Below are 22223 nucleotides of genomic sequence, written 5' to 3' on the forward strand. Positions count from 1 at the left end.
GGTCTCTCGCCATCCTTGGTGCACCGTCTCTCACTGTCCACAATCAGCGTACGGCGGAGCTACACCCTTCGACCTGTTCTTAGTCTCCTTTACCGCTGAGAGCTGTTCTGAATCTAATCTGAGCTGGCGGCAGCCTGTCTCTATTCGATACGCCTGCTCCTATGCTTTAACAGGCCTCTTCTGGGCCACCCTATATATCTCCGAACGAGCTCATACGTGAGCCCCGTGACAAGTCGACGATCGATGGCTCAATATGTTCTCACGTGTCACACCGCCACCTATCCCTTCAGCCGCAACACCAGACGAACTTGCGGCAGCTATCGCCCCCACCTACCCCTTCAGCCGCAACACCAGACGAACTTACGGCAGCTATCACCCCCACCTACCCCTTCAGCCGAAACACCAGACGAACTCACGGCAGCTATCGCCCCCACCGGACGCAAAACTGACCGAGATAAACCAACATCACAGCCTTTCCCCGAAATAATCCGAAATCGGGTTGCTCTGAATGCATCACTCGTCATGCACTATCTGACGCTCGGCCAGCCGCCGGGAATAGCTCGCGCTTGCCCGACTGCCGCCCACGCAATCTGCCCTCCCTCCCGTGGGCGCGAAGAATCCGGTCGGCGCTGTAAGCCGGCTCAAGCAGCCAGAGTGTGTCAAGAAGCAGAGCGGTATCGATTTCCCATTGGACGCTATTTCTTCTCCGGTGGGCGGGCTGCGCGCCAATCGGATGTCGGGGCGGCTGCTCCGCGCGGCCGGCGGCAGCTGCGGCAGCGCCCATTGGCTGCCCTGCCGGTCACATGGGGAGAGGGCGGAGCCAAGCCTGCAGGCGCGGCGGGCGGTGTGCCGCGACAAACCGGAGGAGGGAGTCCTCCCCTCGTCTCGGCGTTTTTTTCTCGGAGCCTGACGCCTCCCCGCGCTCCGCACTCCCGTCTCCCTCTTCCTCCAGGTTTCTCCCGGCTCGGCCCAGGCCGTCGACTCCCGCTCTGTTTGGTTTTGTTGATCCCCGCGGCCGCAGATATCAGATTGTTGAGTTAGCTGATTGAGTTTAGCTGCGTCGGCATGGCGCAAAACATCTTGCGGTGGGTGTCCGACACGGTGGACACGTTCAAGGACCGGGCTAAGGACACCATAGACGGACACCTGCCAAATGGCACTGGCGATCCCAACAGGAAGCCACGCGACATCAAGCCCTTGCACTACACAGGTGAGTCGAACAACAACAGTATCATCTTGCGAAGCCAAGCAAATGTCGACGTGGAACTCCAGAATTCTCGGCCATATGCCGCGTGGATAGCTGGCTATTCAGCACAGATGCCGCTTGGTTTCGGTTTTACGTTGCTGCGAACAAGTCAATGTTGCGACACGGGACAGGTGCTGTGCAGTGGGGCATCTTGAGTGTTTGCTGTTGCATACGCTGTCAGAATATAGAACAGTGCTGAGGATTGGTGAAGCGAAACATGACTGCAAGGTGCCGGTGTTTTATATGTTCCGACAGGTGTTCCCTACACCTACATCACAAGCGCTGCCTTATTCATGTACGATATAGCGGTCATTAAAACCCTATGCATTAGCATGGTCGCAGCCAGAATGTTTTAAGGGGTGAGGGCGCAGTTCGGTGGGTATGCATCACGCCGATTCTTAACTTTCTGTCAGGAGCACCTATGGCAAAAAAACGAAAAACACCCGGGCCCGAGAGGGGGGGGGGGCACCCTGCTTAGCAGCACCCCTGTGAATCCGTACACCAACCACAGCCATCTTGAGGTTGTAAACCTCAGTCAGGGCATAGAGTAGGTAAAGATACTTCGTGGGAGAAATCTAACCGAATGTTTCGCAAGGATGCGAGTGCACAGTGTGTTGAAAATGCTGGTGTCCGCCGCACAAGCAGCGCAAATTCAGGCCACAGTCCATTTTGCCAACACATGTTAACGTGCGTTGTAACATCCCACTATTGCCGCACCGTTGCTGGATGACTTTGTTGGCCATCTGCCAACTGAGAGTCACCAACGGCCTTCATCACTGCGGCATGAACGGCCTTCATCACAGCGGCATGCACGCAGCGAGCCCGTGCGCCTGCTATGCGACGGCCAGATGTCGAAGCCTAACTGCGCCACCGAGCCGCTTGGCTGCATGGCTTCTGGTGCCGGCCGCTTCACACTCACACCTCGGGTCATTGCCGGGTCAAGTGGGCTGTGACGTCACTGTGTCAGGCACCCGGTCAGCGGTGGATCCAGACGCCACCAGAGTATTGCAGCGCTGCAGCAGGTGCGCCATGCGCTGCTCGTGTGCCCGGTTCACCTGGGGCGGTTGACTGGTTCACTTGTGTAGTGACCTGAACAGTGAACGGCGCTGTGTGTGGGCGCAGTCACGGCTGCGGCGCCGTGACTGGCCTAACTAGCCCCAGCGATGTGCCAAAACACAAATCGGCCAGGGGATTCGATGCCCTGGCGTCCGCATCTTATCAAGAGAGAGCGTGGAGAGTCACGCGAAAAACGGCCCAACAAGCCAGCGTCCTGAGTGTCCGAGGACCTCAGGAATGGACCGGCACACCAAGCCAGCGTCCTGAGTGTCCGAAGATCTCAGGAATGGACCGGCACACCAAGCCAGCGTCCTGAGTGTCCGAGGATCTCAGGAATGGACCGGCACACCAAGCCAGCGGACTGAGTGTCCGAAGATCTCAGGAATGGACCGGCACACCAAGCCAGCGTCCTGAGTGTCCGAGGATCTCAGGAATGGACCGGCACACCAAGCCAGCGTACTGAGTGTCCGAGGATCTCAGGAATGGACCGGCACACCAAGCCAGCGGACTGAGCGTCCGAGGATCTCAGGAATGGACCGGCACACCAAGCCAGCGGACTAAGCGTCCGAGGATCTCAGGAATGGACCGGCACACCAAGCCAGCGGACTGAGTGTCCGAGGATCTCAGGAATGGACTGGCACACCAAGCCAACGTCCTGAGCGTCCGAGGATCTCAGGAATGGACCGGCACACCAAGCCAGCGGACTGAGTGTCCGAGGATCTCAGGAATGGACCGGCACACCAAGCCAGCGGACTGAGCGTCCGAGGATCTCAGGAATGGACCGGCACACCAAGCCAGTGTCCTGAGCGTCCGAGGATCTCAGGAATGGACCGGCACATCAGTTCAACGTTGATCTCGACACGACGGACGCGCCTGTAAGTGAGCGCAGCGAACCCGGGGGCTAATAAACACATCGAAACTTCATTGTGATGCGAATACGCATCCAGTGTCCTTCCAAGGAGCAGCAGCGCAGCCATGACTTGCCTCTGTGAGGCCGAACCGGCAGAAAGTGACCCCGAGTCATGCTGCTTGCCTAAGTGTGCATTTTGGCAACCGCAAACTATCGCTACGGCGGGTCGCTGGACGTTCTGAGCCTCCTTGGCTTCCGAGCCTCCTTGGCTTCTGAGCCTCCTTGGCTTCTAAGCCTCCTTGGCTTCCGAGCCTCCTTGGCTTCTGAGCCTCCTTGGCTTCTGACCCTCCTTGGCTCTGAACCTCCTGGGTTCTGAACCTCCTTGGCTTCCGAGCCTCCTTGGCTCTGAGCCTCCTTGGCTTCTAAGCCTCCTTGGCTTCCGAGCCTCCTTGGCTTCTGAGCCTCCTTGGCATCTAAGCCTCCTTGGCTTCCGAGCCTCCTTGGCTTCTGAGTCTCCTTGGCTTCTGACCCTCCTTGGCCCTGAACCTCTTGGGTTCTGAACCTCCTTGGCCTCCGAGCCTCCTTGGCTTCTGAGCCTCCTTGGCTTCTGACCCTCCTTGGCTCTGAACCTCCTGGGTTCTGAACCTCCTTGGCTTCTGACCCTCCTTGGCTTCTGGCCCTCCTTGGCTCTGAACCTCCTGGGTTCTGACCCTCCTCAGCTTCTGACCCTTCTTGGCTTCCGAGCCTCCTTGGCTCTGAGCGTCTGAGCGTCTGAGCCTCTGCCCCTCCAAGGTCACAATCCCATGAACAGACAGCCCTGAGCCTGTACACCTGCTGACCGTAGGAAGCTGCGCCAGCCACACGGCAGGCGGGCTGAACAAACCGCACAGGTGCACCTGAACGGACCACGGCTGCGGCGCACCGGTACCGGGCACTCGCCGGTGTCCAGGCGCACACCAGCTGCCGCACCTCCGGCCTGTGCAGTCCGCTGTTGTGGCGGAGCGTGGCCTGGCTGGTGACAGCTCGCAGGCCTCGTGATGCCCCTCGTGAAGAGGAGCCAGAGCCGCCCAGTTTCAGACAACTCTCCGCCCCCGTTGGCTGTTGTGATGACGGATGTCAGATGTGCGGGGCGAGCCAGCTGATCTGAGGTGCGCTGTTGTCGGCGCATTGGTCCGTTAGGTGACGGCTAGCCGCGGACGGCTGCCGCCGGCTTCAGTTCAGGGCCTACGCTGTGTTCTAGCCGCCCGGTCTCGCTGGTTAGTCCAACGGTAGTGAGCTGCTTACGTCAGCTATGCTGAACTGAAGAAGCCACTAGTCTTCTCGGTGTGCCTGACGGTCTTGGACCGGTTGACTTTCCATATTCTATCAACAGCTCTTTGAAAGATCGTCAAACATTTCGACACATCCGATCGTATCAGGGTACCTCGATAGTTTTGGTCTCTTTGGCCACGTCAGCAACCCTGATATTTCCCTTGCTTCTTTGGCCGCCTTAGACAATATGGTGGTCCTGGAGGCGGCCGACTTCTCCAGCGACCGCTGAAAATCTGAAACACCTCCAGTGTGAGGGTTCTGGACTTTGCGCCCAGCACAGCTACGATCGTTCCTAGCCCTACACCCAGCACAGCTGCGAGCGCTCTGGGCTCTACACCCAGCACAGCTGCGAGCGTTCTGGGCTCCTCAGCCAGCACAGCTGCAAATGTTCCTGGCTCTAGCCACCCACCACAGCTGCGAGCGTTTCTGGCTGTAAACCTAGCACAGCTGCGAACGTTCTGAGCTCCACAGCCAGCACAGCTGCGAATGTTCCTGGCTCTAAACCTAGCACAGCTGCGAGCGTTCTGGGCTCCACAACCAGCACCGCTGCGAGTGTTCCAGGCTCTAAACCCACCACAGCTGCGAGCGTTCTGGGCTCTACAGCCAGCACAACTGCGAGCGTTCTGGGCCCTACACCCAGCCATCCTCGCTGGCTGAATTCAGCGCTTAGTCATGGATTGAGACAACCACTATGACGCCGAGTGTTTGCGTTTTCCGGGTTAGAGACTGCCGAGATGCTGGGTGGAATGAGGCCGCCCGCACCTTGATCTGTGAGTTGGTGATTGGCGTTTTCCGAGTTAGAGACTGCCGTCGTTGCCCGTCTATAATGCATGCAGACACACACACACACACACACACACACACACACACACACACACACACACACACACACACACACACACACACACACACACACACACACACACACACACACACACACACACACACACACACACACACACACACACATATATATATATATCACATATACATCACCTTGAAGATCTTTCTACATATTACCCCATGTGTTGCCTTGTTTATTTTGAAACGAATGGGCGACATGCGAGGAAATTGTGCCTTATGGAATCAAATTTTCAGAAATTGGATGCCTAGCGATATATATATATATATATATATATATATATATATATATATATATAGACTAGTTGTTAAGTGTATTTTGGAGGAACATTATGCATGTAAATGAGATTGCATCAATAGTCTTATTCCTTGTAGAATTAACAGGAGAATGCAGAGATAGAAGTGATATTTTGGCTACATGCCTTTACCGAAACGAATACTCATATTTGTTTCGATAAAGGCATGTAGCCGAAATATCACATCAGTGTTCACAAGGAATCAAGCTATTAATACTGTCACTGTCCATATATATATATATATATATATATATATATATATATATATATATGCCTTGCATAGTGCTTGCATACGGGCATAGTGAGGTGCGTTAAAAGCTGTGACACTCTCACACGATTTCTCTGCGGAATATCTTACTCCCTTTTGCCAGCCGCTCGCACGTTACGCAGCAATCGTTCCGAAGATCGTTGGTGATAGCGCGGAGCCATGGAGGGCTGGTATTACCGCAGTACGCGCACGGTTTGTTACCACCGGAGGAGCCAGAATTACCACCGTATTGGAAGCGCCAAGTTGACAGTGGTTTCTGAGGTGATTGATTGCTTAGAGGTGACGTTGTCAAGGGGCGGTCAACGATTGTCTTTCGGGTCAAAAGGCTGTTTCGTTTGTATTTTTGATTTTGAAGCTGTTTCATTTGAATAATGGTTTCCTCCGTGTTCTGAAAGTCATAAGCTTGGAAATCTTATACCTATTGGGCTCAATCGCTACACATGGATTAGTCCTCACGAGAATCTTATTGGGTCGAACGCGCAGTAAGCCGCGCAATCTTCTGCTGATTCAGTAAGTGGCCTTTGTCAACTTCTTGTTCAGTCTTTACGTCATGATGGTTCGGTGTAAAACAACATTACCATGGGCGCTATGGAGCTCAGTTCGCGACACTTTCGCGTGCGATTGTGAGCCAATCTTTACGGTTATGTGTGGGGCTGCCAATGCCTACGGCTGTGTGCGCGTGGTTGGTGACACTTCGACATATCGTTTTGTGTGAATCGATCTATTTTGGTCAAGGGCGGCGCAAATGTGACAGTTTTTTCCAGTCTTGGTGATTTGTTGGGCTGCAAAACTGCACTTAGAAATTATAACTTTTTGCTTGAGAGAAGAAGGGCGAATAAAGCGATTAAGATGCTTTCAAGCAGGGCCGGCACCTTAAAAAGGAATGCAATGATAATTGTCGCTCATGTGTTCCAGTCTAGTAACATGACAGCAATATGCTGACAATGGTGAGGCATGCTCGCTTCCAACAGTTCATTAGCATTTTGTACTTCCCCGAAGACTGAAACCCACATAAAAATCCATAAAAATCCATAATTCATTTATATACGGCGCCTTGCGAATGGACCACTCAAAGTGAGATTGACGTTTCACTCGGATCCACTGAGACGTTCTCTGCGCCCCAGCGTTGGCCGTCGTATCACCACGCGCTGTGTCCGGCGCACGGTCGCGGAGGCCGGTCTGCTGCTCCGCCGTCCGTTCCCACGGCCGGCTCAGACCGACGGACGCGGGATCCGCCCTCCTCGGCACGCTCGGCAGCACGTGCCCCGGCCGGACGCCGCGCACGCGGCGCGGCGGCCGCGCCGGCCGCACGGCCGGTCCGATCGGCCTGGCCCCGTGTCTCCATCTGTCACCGGACAGAGCCGGGCTTAGCTCACCCTCCCCCGTCCCCTGCGCTCCTCCCCCCCCCCCCCCTGTCGCTCCCCTGCCCTCCGGCGGAGGCCGCCCTCTGTTTTTAGCGCCGGCGGCGGCTCGGGCCCGCTGAACCGATTAACGTTCATCGACGTTTTGTGCGATTTAAAAGCGTTTTCAGATTGGTCCGGAAGAGAGTCGGATTGTGAAGGCTGAAGAGACTCGTGTCCTCGTATGCGCGGGGACGGCGCAGAGTCACCAGAGCGAGTAACGTGACCTGGGGCGCACTCAGACGCTGGTGCGGGCTTTATTCAGCGGCTCCGGATTTATTCCATTGTTCACGTTGTGCACACGAATCGTGATGGCCATGCGTCATTTTCAGTCGGCGAAAACATTTATGCTGTTCTACATTGGTAATCATGCAAGATCTGCCTGTTGAAATGACACCGTCTCTTTGGTATATGCGACTTGCTTTTGAGAGGAGTGAGTGTGGAAACATTTTTCATGAACTTAATCGATTTCACATCATTGCACCAGGTACACATACAAGGACACCATGCTTTCATCATGTGCGCATAATGAACGCCGGAACACAAAGCCCGTCGTTTGACCGGCTAAAGAGCAGTGGAAGGGAGACGGGGAGGGGGGGGGGATCGTGCGGTGACCTGCCGTCTTCTGCCTCATGAGACTGACCAGCTGGGGGCCGTCGGCGCGCCCCGGCCCGCGCGCCGGCACACAATTAGCCACCGGCTATCGGGGCTCGTGCGGCTGAGGGCGACGGGATCCGATTAGACATTAGTGATTGTTTGCCTGCAATCTGGGGACGTATTGAGCGTCGCCGCGGCCGCCGCGCGCCCCGGGGGTCGGGCCTCGCCGCGGCCGCCGCGCGCCCCGGGGGTCGGACGTCGCCGCGGCCGCCGCGCGCCCCGGGGGTCGGGCGTCGCCGCGGCCGCCGCGCGCCCCGGGGGTCGGGCCTCGCCACGGCCGCCGCGCGCCCCGGGGGTCAAGCGTCGCCGCGGCCGCCGCGCGACCTGAGGGTCGGCGGTCTGGACGGCCCGGCGTCACCGTCCGCGTGTCGACGAAGAGTGGGACGCCGGGGATGGTGGGGGGCGGGAGCCATGGATGTTGATCCCACAGCGGGCCCGGTAGATGGGAGGGTTGGTTAGGCGTCCGGTGTCAGGACGTGCTGTCCCGTGCTGGCGCGGCCAGTGGCATGGCAAGATTCATCTGCTGTTCGTTCGCGCCCCTTTAAATTGATTGATTTCTGCGCCTCCAATGTCTTGTGGGTGGGTAATGCGCGAGGAATCCGCTTTCTCCGCTACGCTTTCACCCAGCAGCTCTCCCAAAAAAGAACGTCTGTAACGCTGCGCCTGTTTTTGATGTACTGAAATGGAGAACAGCGTGGAGCGGAGGCAGCCGCTGCGCTCCTATATCTTCCCAGTTCGCCTATAGCGCCCACAGAGCCGGTTTAATTAAACCGGGCCTAACAGATGTGGCCCGCGGATCAATAAGGCCGCTAATGCGTCGGCGCTGGCTGCAACGGTCGACCTAGTCGCCCTCGCCGCAGACGACGAAAACATGCGATATTAGACTCTTTTGTCACGCGGGCTCTCAAATGAGTTCTGTTGGGTATTATTGTTGGATACTGAAGAAAACGTTAGGGCTGGATTCGTGAACCAGATACGACGGAAAACGCTTGGTGGTTGCAGATGCTGGCATGTACACATTCGTTTGAACACTGTTTTACCCCTCAAAAAAGACCACAACGAACTTCTTCGGAGATCGCGTGTTTTTTCGTGTTCATTAACTTTTCGCCTATTTTGATCCACATTGGGTGGGCCGAGACAGGCTACAGGGAGGGACAGGCATATTTGGATGAACGGTTGAAGCGATGTGGCAAAATTTTAAACAGAAGTGATGTTTGAGATCTTGATCTTGTCGGTACCATCTTGTTTGAGAGCCCCATCTTGGCGTTGTGGCCGGGCTCTGGCGCCGCTGACATGGTGGAATGAAGCGCGTGCGTCGAAAGCATAGTCTGCGAGAAGCCATTGAATTGCAATGATTTGAAAAGCGCATTTTTATGGAAGACACCATACGCACCCGTATGTTTCACTGCAAAAGAAAGCTTGTCATAGAGGCCACGGGGCAAATGTGTTCGCAAATCGGTGGATGAAACCCAAGTGGCTATTCACCCCGTTATACCTGTGTTTTTGAAAGTGCAAGGTCAGAAAAAGATTGCCGTCCCCGCAGCTCGGTGGGTAGAGCGTCGGGCGCCCTGACCAACGTGTGGAAAACATGCCTGAGCACGTCCCAAATCGTGCCTATGTCGTGCCTACGTGCCTAGGCGCCTATGTCGTCCAGCTCGGGGATGGTCAAGAAAGTCCGGTTGAAAGCGACAGCCGTCTCGCGACATTGTGACGTGTGCTACCGTGTGATACTTGTGACATTGTGATGTTTTAATGTTGTGAAGTTTGTGACATTGTGATGTTCTAATGTTGCGGTCTTTGTGACATTGTGACGTTTTAATGTTGTGATGTTTGTGACATTGTGATGTTCCAGTGTTGTGATGTTTGTGGCATTGTGATGTTTTTAATGTTGCGATGTTTGTGACATTGTGATGCGCGACGAGACGTTACGATCTTTTGGCAAAATTCCATACCGAGTTGAAATTGCTCCTGTGGTGTGAAGACCCGTTCGCGCAAAATGCTGTGCTTAGAAAGGGTGGCAAAAGCCAGCCATGGAAAACATTGAATGAAATTGGTTCTAAAAGAACAGTAGTCGCTTCGGCTTATTTGAGGGGAGTGTCTGATGACATTCACATGTAATAATAATCGAAATACGTGGGACCAATTAAGTCGACGTGTTGAAATCACGCGATCTTAGCACGTTATGGATGACATTTTGCGCACTCGCGGCACGCTGAGACGTGATTTTCAGTGAAAAAGTTTCGAACTGTCTTGTCCCTCCTCCCCCACTGTGAAATTCTGCATGCACCGATGAAGCTCGATAAAAAAAATCGCCCGAGACCACTTTTTTAGGACGGGACATCTGAGCTTCTGAGACTGATTTCGAAAATAGTCTTTCAGACCGAATAACACTTAGTTAGGTATATTTAGGTATGTACCACGGTAATATTTGGATAAATCTTAATGTGCATGAGAAACTTGGGTGTACAGTTACGTGGTACTTAGAATGGCGATGCACGAGAATAGCTGATATGAACAGGGAATCCAGGGGCGCCCCCCGTTCTTGTAACCTTCCGGCATCCTTGTTTCCCGCGAAAAAGGTGTTCTGGAGCACACTGAAGTAACACAGTTATTCAGACAAGCCTCCGCGGCGCTGCAGCTGCCACCAAAGGTTATTACGGCCATTCGTATCCACACCAGCACGATTCGACATTTCACGTTCAGTAAACAAATCACGCCTCAGGCGGCCTTCACTGGTGCTGGCGCCGCCGACACAATATTGTGAGCCATCTCACAGCGAAAATGAAAGTTTCGCTGACGGCCTGATGCAATATGTTGCCAGCTCCCCACACATTCCGGAGTCAGCCGGCTGCAAAGGCATTCGGAGCATCCGCGCAGAGAGGGGCGCCCAGCGTCAGCTGACGCGCGCGCCGCCCCATGCGAAACGCCGCCGCGATATTGGAATGAGTCGGCGCGGAAAATTCGCGACGCTGGCGGCGCGCGAGCAGGCAGGCGGTCCCGCGCCTGTGGCCGACGGCAGGCGGGCCCAGCCTGCGAGGCGCAGGCGGACAGCGCGGGCCGGACGGGCTCGCACCCCTCTGTTTTTCCGGCCGGGTAGCAGCTGCGGCCGCCGACCGCCGGCCGCCCCCTGCGCCTAATTGAGGCTCTCAGCCCATTGATTGCAGATCGGCCGCATATATAAATACGCCAATTACTCGCGCGCGTCGGCGCCGGCGATTTAATTTCTGCTGTCGACGACACGTGGGGCGGGGCCGGCTGCCGCGGCATGACGCGGCGGCGGCCGCTCCGTCGGCGGACAAAGGAGCGGCGCGGCGCCGGACTGGCTTAGCGCCGGGGGTCATCTCACGCGGGCAGGGCCGCGGTGGGCTCGGCTGTCTTGCTGCCCACTGCGAGCGGCTGTCGAGCGGCTGATGAACGTGCGGCTGTCGGAGATGCAGCCGGAAGCACAGTCGATGAACTCCGCGAATGTGGCAGATGTGTACGTAGCTAGCCAAGCATTCGTTTTTCAACCTGATTAGGACGTGCATGCATGCACTGTTTATTCATATGAACGACGATGAGAAATCTACACTCAGTCACAAGAAACGCGTAGAAACTGTTCGGCTCTCTTTTAAACGCACTTTGCAGTGCACGGTGCCTGACCCTGACGTCACGCCCACACAGAACTGCAGCCCAAACGCGGCCCCAAGTTTACAGTGCCTGACCGTGTTACCGCACTCTCCACAGACCTGCTGCCGGAGAACTCGGAGGGCTTCCCCGAGACGAAGGAGTTCCTGCAGAGCGTCGTCGACATCCTGTACGACTTCATTCAGAAGACGTTCGACAGGAACGAGAAGGTGATCGACTTCCACCACCCGGAGGAGCTGAAGCGGGTGCTGGACCTCTACATTCCCGAGAAGGGTGTCACCATAGAGCAGCTGCTGCAGGACTGCAGCCAGACGCTCAAGTACCAGGTTCGCACAGGTCAGTGGCCCCGGGTTTTGACAGAGGGCATCACATGCGTCGAGTTGAGCGGGGCTTCAACATTCATCCGCCCCGGAAGAGCGGACGGGGAGGGCAAGACCACCTCTGCGACCACCGAAAGCATAAGGACTCGACACATCATGATTTTAGGGTGATCGGTGTCGGTCTCGGTTAGTATTCTTGGTTAAATCAGGTTTGGAAATGTATTCCACGCGTGCCAAACCACGCATGCTTCTGCACACTTTCTTCCTCTACGTGTAAATTTATAGGTAGTAAATTTCATATTGTTCCGATCACAGGCATTTTTATGAGCACGCTACTCACTTGAAGGGGGACGAAACATCATATACTCCAGTCTTTTTGACATATGAAAGCCGACCACGCATGGATACGCATTCTCCTCCCATTCGTAACGCATGTTAAACGTATTCTTGTGCACATATGCGAAAGGCAAACACCAAAAGTAATATGCTCCTCGTCCCCGCGTTGACGACAACTCTGCTGGATTCATCGGGCCAGAAGAGCAATAGTCCAAGCGGTGCGCAGGCAGTTACGTCATCGCCTATTAAGAGCCGCTGACACCAAACGAACAACCCACACGTCAGTAAAAGGACAAGAAATAGCCGGATCCGATCGAAAACAGTGGAATGAAACTGTAGAGAGAGAGAGCCCGTGCATCTTGCACGACACGCATACGGGTTTTCGCTTTCATCGCGCCACTGCAGGATGCTGTCGAAGCATTCCTAGAACTGTCGCCCGCCACCGCACCGTCATCCACTCAGTCATGCCAAACGCGGCCAGTGGAAGCGAAATACGGTCGGCCGCTGCACCCAGGCTGACAGAATTCGTACCATTCCCCTGAGGCTTCCGGCCGTTTCTTCACGATATCACCGCCCAGAGGAAATTAATTCCGTAATCCGACGCCAAAGTTGGCCACTATCTGGTGGCGACCTGTCAGCACCAGGCGCCAGAGACGCTTGGCAAAATGGCGGCCGAACAAGGCCGCCGAGCGCCGCGGCGAGAGAAGCCCGGCTCATCCGGCCTGCCTCAAAGGGAGGCGCTCTTAGAGGCGCGTGTTTCCGTGGATGGAAGCAGGTAGGAACGCAGCCCTTCTCTGCTGGTGGTGGATGTTCGAGGTGGTCGTGGTAAAAGGTGGTGCTTTGTTGGTGCTTTAGGGCCGAACTTTGAAAACATCTGAGGATGTGCACTGCTGTAGCGGTTCTGAATCTCGCTCGTGTGAGATGTGCACACAATGTTTGAAGCCAAGCTGGAATGGTGGACAGACAATACATAAAGTAGGTAGCTAGCAAATAAACCGAGGTTTGGCGGACGCCTTTTGTCTTGCGTTTGATTGCACACATCTGGAGTTCCCTACTGCATATCATTCCTCCTTTATCGCACCGCTGCATGTATGCATGCATATTGGCTGATAATATCATGAAATGCCCTGATTTTGCGGTCAGCGTGCAAAAAATGATGCTGACAGTGATGAATCCCTTCAGATTGAAGCAAACGTTCCACATTTGATGATATTGAAACAATGACTATAGATGTTAAAACAGGCTCACCAATAACCATTGGTATACTTTTAGGTGCCAAGGCCGCTCTAGGCAACACAATTTCTCTGTTCAGTAATTAAGCTCCACAGTACATCACCTTTTCATTGCATTATTGTACATTGCACAACATTGATTGAGATCCAATTAATGGCCGTTATATCTGGAAATCATGCTCACGAACACCAGATATGAACGACTCGATAATTCAGTTTTTCTTGGCCTTGAGCGCCGAATGGCCAATGAAATGGCAGCATCTGAATTATGTTATTAGTACGCGACGGATATCAAGGCGATCTTGAAATAATCTCCCGAAAAAGCCCGCACATCTTCGCGGGCTTGCATCTCGGACACTAGAAAGGTTTGGGTCCCAAAAAGGGAATTGCTGAGAACTGCACCGAATGCATTTTAAGATGGCTTTTTCAATTCAAAACCCCGTATAAACGTGAAACACTCCCTCCAACCTTGGAGCGGTCGTCAATGTGCGTTCTTTTTTGGTCGCTCGAAGACACTAGAGTACATCCTTGTTCCTATGCACCTAACACTACTTACCCAATGCTCAGGTCGTTCTCAGTACTCACCCGAGTGTCAGCCTCACCGCCCTCTACCGTTTCAAATCCGGCGGGATAGGTGAGAAAAGCCACGTGCCGCTATTTATCTACATATCGGGGGTGCCGTCGTAAGCCGGAGTGCAAACAGGCTCCATCCGCCTCTAATTAAAATGTCAACACTCGAGCCCGCGCGCCAATCCCACCAATCCGCTGGCAGGCTCAGCAGAATCGCCCGCGGCGATGTCAGCGGCAGCAGAAGCCGCGTTCGCGCGCGGCCGTTTTTTCTGCTGCGGCGGCTGAAAGCGCCCCTGCCAACGCGCGTCAGAGTCAGCTGATTGATGGCGGCCGGCCGTCTGCGGGGTTAAAACACTTGGGCCCGTGATGGACGGACCTCGTGCGCTAATGTCGGCCGATAGGCACCGCCGTGAAAAATCGACGCTCGCGGACATGGGAGGTGGAGGGACGGGGGACGGGGCAGGTTTTCGCTGCACGAGCGACACTTCAAAGACGATGGATGGGCCCTGGGTTTGGAGATATATTTTGACTATTACAAATAGTTCTACACGGCGACAGTGTGTGAAATATCTAACTCGGCCTCACTTGCTTTGCTAAGCGAGCGTTGTGGGGCTCGTTGGCGAAAGCTTTGAGGTTTTAGTCGCATGTGAAATCGTGCAGTCGCTTCATATCTAATAATTTTGTCATGCTATATGAACTGCATAATGCTGCTTTTTATGCAAGGTCTTATGTCTTTACACCATGTCGTTCAATTCAACATGAACGTATCATGCCGGTGTTGAGCTAGATATGGGATGCCGCAACCAAACAAAACAAGTATTCCCTCGAACTGACAATAAGGTGCAAATCGAGCCGTTGCAAAGAGACGCATGCCATAAATGGTCTGAGAACAGCGTCTCTGGCAAGCTGCAGCCTTGAGACGTGACGGAGTGGAATATAATCAGAATTCAATCTAATTTCCCAAGATTTAACCTATACGCTCAAGCACTTTTCACCTATACTTCCGACCAGCACTTCGAGCTACACCTTTGACCTACGCGCTTAAACATTGCGACAGCGAATATCTGGCCAGGTCTACTCCCGAATTGCGACAGTAACAGTTGACTTATCTTGTATTATCTCTTTTATCTCTCTTATCCCCTCTCGTTCTTCCCACCTCGCTCTCTCCCTGCCTCTCTCCCTCGCTCTTTCCTGCGTGCTCCCCCGTGTGGATAGCGCGCGGGCACCACGGCCAGGAGGCCCCTCCACAGCCTGACGTGCGCCCCGCCGCGGACGCCCGAGGTATGCACGATCGCCGCCCAGCCCGCGCGTCCGATCCCTGCAGCCATCGATCACACACTGGTGTCGGCTGCAGGCCGGGCTCAAGCCGGGCTCAAGCGGCCATCGGTCTCTCTCGGCGCCACCGGCAGGCGCGAGGTCCCGGCTGGGGTCGGCCCCGACGGCCGGCGGTGTCCCCCACGCCGGCCCGCGACGGCTGGCTCACGGTGGCAGCGAGCGAGTGGGATTTCACGCGCTTGTGGGTAATCCAGTCTCCAGATAGTCCTCGAGGATCTCCAAACTGGCGTAAGATCACCCCCCCCCCCCCCCCCCTCCTGAGCTTCGCGTCGTCATCCGTCTCGGCCGTCGAATACGTCTGCGGCTCGAGTGGCGAATTCGTCTGAGACAAATTGACCTCGTCAATCGCTGCCTCGCAGCCACCGGAAGTTTGCAAATTTCCCATGACGTGTTCTTTTGCATAAATCTCAACATTGTAATGAAGGTTCGTATCCTGGTTCCAAACGCCGGGGAGCGTTAGCGTTGCTGGCGGTGGTGCTGGCGCCGTACTCTTGTTCTGTTTTGTCCGCCATGGCGACGGATGACTAGCGACCAGCATCCCGCGCCTCAGGCTCCCCACCACAGCAAAACATTTTCCGAGATCGCCCGGCAAATATGTCAGTCTGAAATATGTTGGGGATTTTCATTAATACCCCCAGCTTTTGCCTGATCCCGAAATCTTCGTATTTTTGGGGTCTCTCCATTACTTTTCACTCAGCCAGCGGAATTGGGAATTATTCCGGAATGGAGTCGTAACTAGGCTGACGTACGGACGACAGGGGAGGCGTGTCCCAGCGCTCCCATTCAGTCAGATAGCTTATTTACGACTGAATAAGTGGGGCTGAATGGCGGGTGGTTAGGCCGATAGTCGGACTCTGCTGGGCCCGTGGCAGATGCTGTGGAGCGTGTCTGACGTCTGTGGCACAGAGCGAGGCAGCTGCGCGAAGTTGCAGAGCTGCACTGCTTGTCAGGGTGGCGATTGCTTCATGCAATGCGTGTCATGTTGTTAAATCTAAGACTACGCTTAAGATCCAAATTGATCCTATTGAAATGGAGCACAAAGTTGTTTCGTTCATTCCCATCGGAACTCTGGTTTCTTAAGCCGCATATAGTGGTGAGACCCATTTGGAACGAAGAGTGCCCCGCTGGTATTTTAGATATCACTTCTTTTTTTAAACAAGCGCGGACACGTTCATGGAATTAAGCAAATGTCCACTTTTTGGTGTGCTGGTCTCACTTGGAGCTTTGTATGGCAACTATCCATAAACAGACCACATTTCCTGATTCCAGTTTTGTGGCTGCGCAATGTGTAAACCCACGCATTGCGCAGCCCTGAGGCTGGAATCCGTGCCAGCTCCGCGTTGGCCCCGCGGCACAAATTGAGACTATAACATCGTGACGCCTAGTGCGCTCCCTTGGAAACCGCTCTCCGTGGCGCGCAGTCCGCCGACGCGGCTTAACCCCTCCCCTCTCCAACCGGGTCTCTCCAATCGGAGCTTTTAATAACACTCAGGCGCCGGCGGGGGGAATTTATTAGGGGATGATGGAAGCATCTGGGTCCCCGCCGATTACCATCAAACGCTTTATTTACGTCCAGACCGGGCTAGGCTGTCGTCAGGCGGCAAGCCCTGCGCCACATGATGGACCCATAAATCGGCATCTATTAGTCGAGTGATTGGATCGCGCACAATGGTCGTGTTGGACAAGAGAGCTGAAATACCTCCAACTGCGCCAGCGTTGGCAGCCAGTCTCGTTCAGCTGGATCCCGTAAAGCTGAATCCACTCGTGCCGTAAAGCGCCACGTAACTGGCATTTTACGATAGTTTTGATTAAAACTGTATTTTGTAGACAGCAACTGAAAGCAAATTGGAAATCAATTCCTTACGATGAAATGGTGAACGTTAAATGATTAGCATCGCAGCAACTACGAAATTTTGGCGCGGTGTATTCCACAGCCATGCGACGGCGCCGTTCGCTACTGACGGGTCCAGCAAGCCAGAGAACACCGCTGCACACCGCGGCAAGATGCTTTGAAGCCGTACACCAGGCATGCGTCGTCGGGTAGACAGTCTCATAGACAGCTCATCACGTCCAACGCGCAGTTTTTGCGCGACTAAGTGTGCAGCACACCAAGGGCTTTAAAGACTGCGCCGTTTCCGCTGCTTCACCACTACCCACGCCCCCAGCTATGCCAGTCGCCCAATGCTGGGCCGCAGGGCAGCGACGCCAACTGCGGCGAGTGACGGCGTGTGACGACGTGTGACGGCGAGTGACGGCGCCGAGTGCCCGCTCCCTGCCCCGTCGGTCCGTCGCGGTGCCGGGCCCCAGCCGACTCGCTCTCTGACCCCGCCGGCGCCTCCCCGGGCGTCCATGCGCGCTCCTAGCTCCGGCCGAGTGCCGGCTGGCGCTGACACGGCCGTCACGTGGCGTCGACAGCTGACTAGTGGGCCGCGTCCGGCTGTCGGCGCCGCCGCGGGGAAGGGGAGCGCCGTCCGGAGGAGGCGCGGCGCCCGCTGACGCCGAGCGCACGACGGTCCGCCACCGGACATCAGGCTTCGGCTGGCCGGTCCGGCAGCCGGCGTGGTCCGGCTATGTCGGGTGGGGGTGGTCCCTAATGTCGGGTGGGGTGGTCCGGATATGCCAGCTGGGGTGGTCCGGTTATGTTGGGTGGGGTGGTCCGGTTATGTTGGGAGGGGTGGTCCGGTTATATGGTTTGGAGTGGTCCGGTTATATGGGGTGGAGTGGTCCAGTTATGTCGAGTGGGGGTGGTCCGGTTATGTCGGGTGGGGTAATCCGGTTATGCCGGGTGGGGTGGTCCGGATATGTTGGGTGGGGTGATCCGGTAATATGGGGTGGAGTGGTCCGGTTATATTGGTAGGAGTGGTCCGGTTATGTCGGATGGGGTAGTTAGGCTGGCAGGGCCGCCTGAATAGCTCAGTGTTGCGCAGGGGCGACGGGTGAGTTGGGAAACATACGTGCATGCAAATGTAAGTATAAAACAATGGTACTAACCGGGTAATGCAATTTGGCTAGCAGCCGATGTGAATTGGGAGCTTGGCACGTGAGTGAACCTTTGTACCTCTTCTTCCTCGGCATACCCTGCCCCGGCAGATTGCCAATATCGGTGGTGGTGAAATATTCACAAACAACTAACAACTTGCCATTTCCAATCTGGCTTGCAATCAAAATGTACGGAGCAGCCAGCGTCGGCCATGACTCACCCGACCAGGAGTGGTGTGTCACGCTGCCCGCGAGGCATATGCGGGCCCCCGAGGCATTTCGCTGGGCCGAGGAAAGGTCACCCGAATCGCTAAGCTCCCAGCATGGCGACCCTCCGCCAGGCCGTCCAAGGTTGCGAGGATGTGACGGCTTTACAGGGACTTAGTGTCTTAGAAGGTCTTGTAAGTCGGGCGTATCGCGGGAATTATAACCTCTTCGGTGGCGCTCGGCTGTCAGCCGCGGGCGGCCGTCGGCCGTTTGTGGCCCGGTCGCCGCCCGCCTGTCGCCGACAGCGCTCGTCGCAGCGGATGAGTGGACCCCGAAATTAAAAGTGGGCAACACGGCTCGAAAGTTTTAAGGTCAAATGCTGCGTATTGCAGCGGAGCGCGGCGACTGCTGATGTGAAATAAGCGGTGCGGAGGTAACTCAACGACGAAATTACTCCAGTTAAGCACTGCCTCGCGATAACTCGCGTGATAGTACCGATGGCGTTGCACTACATATTAGGGCAAGAGCCGCACTTGAAATACACATGCGGGCGTTGCATTCACCCACCCATCGCGAAAGCCACATATAAATTTGCAGCGACGGAAGGGAGCACACGGCGCAGAGACCGGCTGCCTTGGAAACCGGCCTGAGCACTTCAGAATGCCACCTGAGAGGTATGCTGTGCCGGGATACATCGCGCCTCGGGGCACAGCCTATTATCTTTTTCCAACCCGTTCGATTGGTTTACAACATTGGAGGCAACACAATAATGGTCAGTAGCTAGTCATCCTCACCTCATTGCTGGAGAGTTGAACAGAAACGGGACCAAAAGTTCCCTTCAAATAACTAGCTTCCGTATTTTAGATGTCGTCAGCCTTACCATCCGCCCGGCGGGCCCAATTACTTTGCTTTTGATGTTTTTAAAAATACTCTGACGAAACGTTCAAATTACATCTCAGCTTCATACATGCTGCGATGAATGTAAAGTTTGGACAATGCAAGGGGCACAGCTGGAACCGGCCAGGGCGAGTGATTCACGAGGCGTCACAGGTACCCCAGGCTCCAGTTAGCCTGCATTACTGATTCGCTTTCCCAATCACAAAGACGTTGCCACACCCATGGGCCTAAATGATGACCGCCATTCCTTGGAGTTAGCATCCAAGCCAAAGTTGATCTCCATTACATTACCGTTGCGCGGCTGTGTGCGTGTAGCCCAGCTAGCAATGCTGCCTTTTAACATCTTCTAAGATTGTACTCCCGGTAGTGTCATAAAACATCCTGGAGCTATCAAGCGGGCAGTTGTACCAACAACCTGGCACCGATAGCAAGCAGCTTGAGCCGCCTCGTTCGCGGACAATTAGTCAGCCGTATCGCTCGGCGAGATCGGCCCGTTGGTCTGCACTGCCGCCCTTGCTTGCTATTCCGCGCGATCGACGCTGTTTTGATTCAATTACGGCGCGCCTCTATAAATCAGCGCCCGGCCACAATGCGTTCATTTACATCGGCTTCGGACGCATTCAGACGCCTCGGCCGCGCCAAATATGCCGGCCGCAGATAAGAAAACCACTTACGGCGCCGGTGACACGCACCCTCGTCGGCGGCTCGCGCGCGCTTTTTTTACCTCGTGTCCCGCGGGACGCCGGCTCACAAAACGCGCCAGATAAGTGATTTAGCGGCGCGTGCTGCGGCAGTGATTTAGCGGCACCCGCGGACACGAGGCCGGCCGCGGCGTGATGAACTCGCCGCGATGGCGCCACGATAGACGCTGCGCAGGAGATTGGCTCGTTGGCGGGAAATGAGATGGCGCGGCGGCGCGCCGAAGCCTTCCGCCGGCCGCTGGGAGGTGCGATGGACTTGGTAGACAGCTGATCGTGCTGGGAAGATTCACGGGGCGCCATAAGTAACGCGCTTGACGCACTGCAGCCGCCGAGTCCATAAAGAATGAACAACGACAGAACTCTGATACATCGCATATCGTGAATGGGTAGATAAGCTGTCGCCTAAAAAATGGAAATGGTTAAGTGAAACAGAATGATGTCTCACGCACGTAGCTGGAATTTTCCTGGCACGAAGCGTCCAATTTGTCATACTTCACCTATTTTGCTGCGAAAATGCTCCATATCTAATGAAGGGTGCGCTTATCTCAGTGTGGAGCCGCGGTCCCCGTGACACCCCCTTGGTCTCTGGCGCCCGCTGGTTACAACTGTTTGACCAAAAATGTACATGTGCTTTACAGGAGCGTAGCACGGGGAAACGGGGGAACATCGCCCCACGTTGGGCCAAGAGATTTACACCAGATACCGAGCGATTTACACCAGATACCGGGCGATTTCGCGGAGGCTCGGTCCAAAGTCGCAGAAGTTTGGAGGCAATGCGACATTGGCTCTCCCCCTGAGAAAACCCCTGCCATGTATACAGTGCTTCAAGAGGTGTTGGGAAGGGTGCGGCAAAGACCTGGCCTGTCACGATTCTGAACTGACCCGACCTGGCCTGACCGTCAGGTCACCCGCGCTACATGAACCAGCTATCGACGGGCCTGGAGACAATCTCACTGGCTGGCGAGTGGCTGACTGCCGCCGCCAACACCAACATGTTCACCTACGAGATCGCACCCGTCTTCATCCTCATGGAGGCCGAGACGCTGCAGAAGATGCGAGAGATCATCGGCTGGAGGGACCACGGCGACAGCATCCTCTGCCCAGGTAGGCGCCGGCGGGGACCGGATGGCCGCGGGCAGCCAGCCGCCAGCCGCTTCCAGAGGTCGAACTGGCAATTGTGTTTGGACCTTTTACCTTTGAACCGCGCTGAAGTGGCGATGACTTAAGTGAGCGTGTAAAAACCGCGTAAATGTGGAAGATGCAAGTGTCGTTAAATAAAGATACCTTGCAGGTTGGTAGCGTATCCATTTCCCTTGCTTGCAATTCGAGGTCAAATTTTAAAGATGGCGCACTCATTTATTAGCATTCCGTGCGTAGCATCACGAGATTATAGGGAGCTATTTGTATCATAACGGTGTTAATTTGCTTGCGAATTAGCCAAATTGCGTCATTGAAGGCCAAAACGAAAAAACTGCCCGCCGACTTGTGCTAATTTATCTTTTGAACGGGAGTCACGCGACCCCCCCCCCCCCCCGTCAACCGCCAATGGAGTCCCGTGACCCTTCCGTCACCCGCCACTGGTGTCACGTGACCCTATCGTCGCCCACCACTGGAGTCACGTGACCCTTCCGTCGCCCGCCGACGGGCGCCATACGGACTGAGCGGGTGGTCTGCTTCTGCCCACAGGCGGCACCATCTCGAACCTGTACGCGGCGCTGGTGGCCCGGCACAAGATGTTCCCGCACGTGAAGGCGCAGGGGCTGTACGGCCTTCCAGCGCCGCTCGTCATGTTCACGTCCGAATACGTGAGTGGCGCCGACCGCCGACCTCGACGCAGCCGCGGCGGCCGCGCTCGGTCCGCGCGGCGGTCCGAGCGGCGGTCCGAGCGGCGGTCCGAGCGGCGGTCCGAGCGGCCACAGGCGGAACAGTCTGATCTTGCAGGCTCACCGGCCGCCGGAGCCGGGCCCGGTCAGCACTGGCACCCGGCGCCTCCCGTGGCACCGTGCCATGCTGCTGCACGGCTAGTGCCGGAGACCGTCGGCGTCAGTAGTTTACATTCAAGACAAATCTTTTC

The 22223-nt window shown here is 55.4% G+C and overlaps 1 protein-coding gene across 1 annotated transcript in view; it reads left to right on the top strand.

Moving 5' to 3' along the window:
- The first annotated feature begins 873 nt into the window (after positions 1–873).
- Positions 874–22223, top strand: part of Gad1 (glutamate decarboxylase) — a 30236-nt gene continuing 8886 nt past the window's right edge. The window contains exons 1-4 of the mRNA XM_037233980.1: positions 874–1210; positions 11672–11908; positions 21053–21253; positions 21836–21954. Coding sequence (XP_037089875.1) covers positions 1066–1210; positions 11672–11908; positions 21053–21253; positions 21836–21954 — 702 coding nt within the window. The 5' untranslated portion in view covers positions 874–1065. The remainder of the gene's footprint in view (positions 1211–11671; positions 11909–21052; positions 21254–21835; positions 21955–22223) is intronic.

The sequence above is a fragment of the Pollicipes pollicipes genome, unplaced genomic scaffold (assembly GCF_011947565.3).
Source record: "Pollicipes pollicipes isolate AB1234 unplaced genomic scaffold, Ppol_2.1 Scaffold_7231;HRSCAF=8579_pilon_pilon_pilon, whole genome shotgun sequence".
NCBI classification, from domain to species: domain Eukaryota; kingdom Metazoa; phylum Arthropoda; class Thecostraca; order Pollicipedomorpha; family Pollicipedidae; genus Pollicipes; species Pollicipes pollicipes.